At 37.1% G+C, this 5,718-nt stretch overlaps 1 protein-coding gene across 1 annotated transcript; it reads left to right on the top strand.

Moving 5' to 3' along the window:
* Nucleotides 1-4,989: 4,989 nt before the first annotated feature.
* On the top strand, nt 4,990-5,490 carry LOC127094804 (uncharacterized). Its single transcript, XM_051033582.1, has one exon. The coding sequence runs from the start codon at nt 4,990-4,992 to the stop codon at nt 5,488-5,490; it is 501 nt and encodes a 166-aa protein (XP_050889539.1).
* Nucleotides 5,491-5,718: the final 228 nt, after the last annotated feature.

Raw genomic sequence — 5,718 nt, 5'->3', positions numbered from 1 at the left:
GGTATGTTTCATGAGCATAGTCCATTATATTATGTCTCTAACATGCATTAACACCAAAATTCTATTGCCCGACCTCAAATAGTTGTGACTTCTACATAAGTCCAATTACGATTACTTAACATGGCGCTAAATTTTTGACACAAAAGGCATAACATTCTAGTTAGTGAGATTGTAAGTTTACCCTCTTTCATGGTATTTTGTGGAAACTTGGCCTTTTTTCCTTCCTTTGGAAGATGTCTTGGCTCAAGGATCTATGCTTGTGATAAGCGGGTTGAGTGTTCTCCAAAGAATGACTTAAAAAATAAAAAATAAAGCAAAAGCAAAATAATACTAACTTCTAACTCATTAACAACTAACATTTAATTTCAAGCCATTTACTTTAATGTCATTTAATTTTAAGCTCTATTCATTTGCCATTATTCATACCATTCAAATTGTTTATGTTAATGTCATTTTCACTTTGTCCATTTGGACCATATTGTGTGATATATCTTGCTTGTGTATATTTTGTTTGTTTGTGTGGTCTTTGACCATTAATGTACATAATAACAACAAAAACCCTAAAAAACTTTTGTGTGGACTGTTGACTTGATCTTGGACAATTGGACTTAGAATTTAGGCAACATTCCTATGCTAAAGGACTTGGCCAATGCCAACTTTTGTGAAACCAAGTGCTTGCTATTTGAAACTTCATCTGATACATCTTTGAAGATCCATCTGAGTTCATCTACTACATGATCATTGTGAAGCTGTTATTTTGAACCTGTGACTTGTGGAATTCATCTGTTACATGAGCAAATTTGAAGGAGATCATGGAGTGGCTAAGCTTGGATGTGGCTATCTTTATTTGATGCCTTGCTCTTCAAGATTGATATAATATGCATTGTGTGTTGCTTGATTCTAAATGTCCAAGGGAATTTGGGTTTCTATATGACATTCTTGTATATTGGATTGCTACCCATTGATCAGATCTTTTCAACTCTTAACTTTTAAATTTGTGCTTAGGATTAGTCTCTTCATCTCCTCCCCACTTCTTTAATTTCAAAATCTCTCCCTCCTTTTAAAGATTCTTCTTTGCTTGAACTAGTTTTATTCTAATATTTGACCACTTTGCAAACTAGAAACTTTGGCCTTATGCCATTGCATTTTCAAACTTCTTTTCTTAATCAAACTTGTAAATAGACTTAATTATACTTGACCTAAAATTTCAAAAAGCCAAAAAGAACTAACTCATTCAAACCATTTTTAGGCCTTTACGCCTTTCAAACTTAATTTTTTGTTAAAAGCAATGCATCCACTTTGAAATTTATACCACGAACTACGAGGTTTTGATCCCTCATTCTTATGTTGGTACGTAGGAACAAGCCCGAAGGTCTTGTCAAACACAAAAATATAATTAATGAATTCTTTTCTCATACCCTCATTCTATTTGTTTGTAAACACCACTTTGTCCAAAATACATATGCACACAAAAAGGGCTCCCTAGAAGTACCTAGGACACTTTGGGTGCCAACACCTTCCCTCTATGTAACCAACCCCCTTACCTGTAATCTCTGACATTTTATTAGTTTTGATTTGAAAACTTCTTACTTTTAGGTTTTGTTCGTACTTTTCCCTTTTCCCTTGGAAACAATAAAAGTGCGATGGCGACTCTTGTTATTTGATGTCTAGCTTATCCATAGCTTGATGATCATGAATTTACCGCTACAAACAGATTGCGAGATTTTCTGAGTTAGTTAATAAGAGTAGGATCTATGATGAGGATAACCGTGAGAGTGTTGCTCATTACAAGTCCTTGCATGATAAGAAATGGAAAGGGCAATTCTGAGGGAAGCCGTATGATGGTAAAAAGAAAGCTGGTGATGGCAAGAAGTCGAGTGGGGAGGATCTCACACTCCTGTCAAGTGCTTCATATGTGGTGTTGAGGTACGTCGTGCTCCCGAGTGTCCTAAGGGAGATGTGACTTGTTTCAAGTGTGGCAAGCAAGGTCACAAATCTTTTGATTGCAGAGTTGGTTCGAATGTGACTTGCTACAACTGTGGTGAGCAAGGGCACATTATTACCAAGTGCAATAAGCCGAAGAAGGAGCAAGCCAAAGGGAAAGTGTTTGCATTGTCCGGTGTTGATACTTATGCTGAGGAGAGATTGATTCGAGGTACATGCTTTATTAATAATTGATTGCTATTATTGATACCAGTGCGACACATTCTTTTAATTCTTTGGATTGTGCTAAGAGATTGAATCTTGAATTATCTGTTATGCGTGGAAGCATGGTTATTGATACTCCGGCTATGGGTTCAGTGACTACTTCACCTGTTTGTTTGAAATGTCTGTTGAATATTTGTGATAAAGATTTTGAAGTTGATTTAGTGTCTTCCATTGAGTCAACTTGATGTTATTTTGAGAATGGATTGGTTGAGGTCCAACCATGTCTATATCAATTGTTTTGCGAGAGCTGTTCTTTTTCTTGAGCCAGAGGAGGAAGGTGATTTATTCTTGTCTACTCAACAAGTGAATGAATTTGTGCGAGATGGTGCTGAAGTGTTTATGTTGGTGGCAAGTTTGAAGCTTAGTGAAAATGGAACAATGGGTGAATTTCCAGTTGTTCATAATTTTCCTGAAGTGTTTCCTGATGAGGTTAGAGATTTGCCGCCTAAACATGAAGTTGAGTTCACGATTGATTTGATTTCTGGTACTAGTCCGGTATCGATGGATCCGCATCGGATGTCACCATCTGAGTTGAAAGAGTTGAAGATTCAACTAGAGGATTTACTTGATAAGAGGTTTATCCGTCCAAGTGTGTCATTGTGTGGTGCACCTGTCTTGTTAGTTAAGAAGAAAGAAGGTACTATGAGGTTGTGTGTGGATTACAGACAACTGAATAAGGTTACTATCAAGAATAAGTATCCGCTTCCAAGGATTGATGATTTGATGGATCAGTTGGTTGGTGCTTGTGTGTTTAGCAAGATTAATTTGAGGTCTGGGTATCATCAGATCCGTGTGAAAGCTGAAGATATTCAGATGATTGCTTTTAGAACAAGGTATGGACACTATGAGTATTCGGTGACGCCTTTCGGTGTGACGAATGCACCTAGTGTATTTATGGAGTACATGAATAGGATTTTTCATAAATATCTTAATAAGTTTGTTGTTGTGTTTATCGATGATATTTTGATCTATTCGAATAGTGAAGAGGATCATGCTGAGCATTTGAGGATTGTTTTATCTGTATTGAAAGAGAAGCAGTTGTTTGCTAAACTTTCGAAGTGCGGGTTTTGGTTGAAGGAAGTGAGTTTCCTTGGCCATGTGATCTATAGTGGTGGTATTTCGGTTGATCCTTCTAAGATTTAGGCTATATCTAAATGGGAAGCGCCAAAATCTGTGTCTGAGATTCGTAGTTTTCTTGGTTTGGCAAGTTATTATCGAAAGTTTATTAAAGGATTTTCTAAGTTATCTTTGCCGTTAACGCAGTTAACTAGGAAAGGTCAAGCTTTCATTTGGACCGCACAGTGTGAAACTAGTCTTCAAGAGCTGAAGAGGAGATTGACTACTGCTTCTGTTTTGATTTTACCGAATCCATCAAAACCATTTGTTGTGTATTGTGATGCTTCTTTGATGTGTTTAGGAGGTGTGTTAATGCATAATCAACAAGTTGTAACTTATGCTTCAAGGCAACTCAAAGTGCATGAGAGGAATTATCTGACTCATGATTTGGAATCAGCTGTTGTTGTGTTTGTTTTGAAGATTTGGAGACATTATTTGTTTGGGTCGAGATTCAATGTGTTTAGTGATCATAAGAGTTTGAAGTATTTGTTTGATCAAAAATAGTTGAATATGAGGCAAAGGAGATGGTTGGAATTCTTGAAGGATTATGATTTTGGTTTGAATTACCATCCTGGTAAAGCGAATGTTGTAGCCGACGCTTTGAGTAGGAAATCTTTGCATATGTCGATGTTGATGGTGCGAGAATTGGATTTGCTTGAACAATTTCGAGATATGAGTTTGGTTTGTGAAGAGACTTATTTTGGAGTGAAGCTTTGTATGTTGAAGCTTACTAGTGGAATTTTGGATGAGATTCGACAAGGTCACAAATCTAATTTGGTTTTGGTAGATCAATTGACGTTGATCAATTAAGGTAAAGGTGGTGATTTTCGGATTGATGAGAATGGTATCATGAGGTGTCATGATAGAGTTTGTGTTCCCGATGTTTCGGATTCGAGAAAGAGGATTCTTGATGAAGGACATCATAGTGGTTTGAGTATTCATCCTGGTGCTACTAAGATGTATCAAGATTTGAGGAAATTGTTTTGGTGGCCTGGAATGAAGAAAGAGGTTGCGGAATTTGTGTATTCGTGTTTGATTTGTTAGGAATCGAAGATTGAGCATCAAAAGTCGTCTGGTTTGTTACAACCGTTATCTATTCCTGAATGGAAATGGGATAGTATTTCTATGGATTTTGTTTCTAGTTTACCTAGGACTCCGAGTAATTGTGAAGCTATTTGGGTTATTATGGACAGGTTGACGAAATCTGCTCACTTTATTCCGATTAGAATGGATTATTCGATGGAGAGGCTTGCAAAGTTGTATATTGAGAAAATTGTCAGTTTGCATGGTATTCCGTCTAGTATTGTGTCAGATAGGGATACGAGGTTTACTTTGAGATTTTGGGAAGGTTTGCAACGTGCTTTGGGTACAAAGTTGTGTTTGAGTTCTGCTTATCATCCGTAGACAGATGGTCAGACTGAGAGGACGATTCAGTCGCTTGACGATCTTTTGAGAGCTTGTGTTTTGGAAAAGGGAGGTACTTGGGATAGTTATTTGCCTTTGATTGAGTTTACCTACAACAATAGTTTTCACTCGAGTATTGGTATGGCTCCGTTTGAACCTTTGTATGGTAGAAGGTGTAGGACACCTTTGTGTTGGTACGAATCTGGAGAGAGTGTTGTGGTTGGACCTGAGATAGTTCAACAGACTATTGATAAGATTAAAATGATCAGAGAAAAGATGAAGGTTTCTCAGAGTCTTCAGAATAGTTACCATGACAACAGAAGGAAAACGCTTGAGTTTGAGGTAGATGGTCATGTGTTTTTAAGAGTTACTCCGGTAACGGGTGTTGGTAGAGCATTGAAGTCGCGTAAGTTGTCGTCGCGTTTTATTGGTCCGTATCAGATTTCTAAGAAAGTAGGTGATGTGGCTTATCGGATTACGTTGCCGCCGTCACTTGCTAATCTCCATGTCGTGTTTCACGTGTCTCAATTGAGGAGATACATTGCAGATCCTTCGCATATTGTCCAATTAGATGATGTTAAGGTTAGAGATAATTTGACCGTGGAGACATTACCTATGTGGATAGAAGATAAAGAGGTGAAACAACTATGTGGTAAAGAGGTCGCTTTGGTGAAAGTCGTTTGGGGAGGACTGGCTGGTGGAAATATGATGTGGGAGCTTGAGAGTCAGATGAGGGATTCATATCCCGAGTTGTTTGCTTGAGGTAATTTTCGAGAACGAAAATATTTCAAGTGGGGGAGAGTTGTAACACCCCGATTTAATTTTCGTATTTATTTATTAGGTGTTTATTAATTAATCATTATTTGGTGTGATAATTAATTAAATATGTGTTCTGGTGATTATTTGAATTATTTGAATATATGTGTTATTTGAATAATTGAATTTTATGAGTAGAAATAGCAATTGTCTATTAATGGGCCTAATTAATTA

Source organism: Lathyrus oleraceus, chromosome 1 (assembly GCF_024323335.1).
Source record: "Lathyrus oleraceus cultivar Zhongwan6 chromosome 1, CAAS_Psat_ZW6_1.0, whole genome shotgun sequence".
Classification (NCBI taxonomy): Eukaryota; Viridiplantae; Streptophyta; class Magnoliopsida; order Fabales; family Fabaceae; genus Lathyrus; species Lathyrus oleraceus.
Note: the sequence above shows the minus strand (reverse complement) of the source record. Positions and strands in the feature narration are given on the sequence as shown.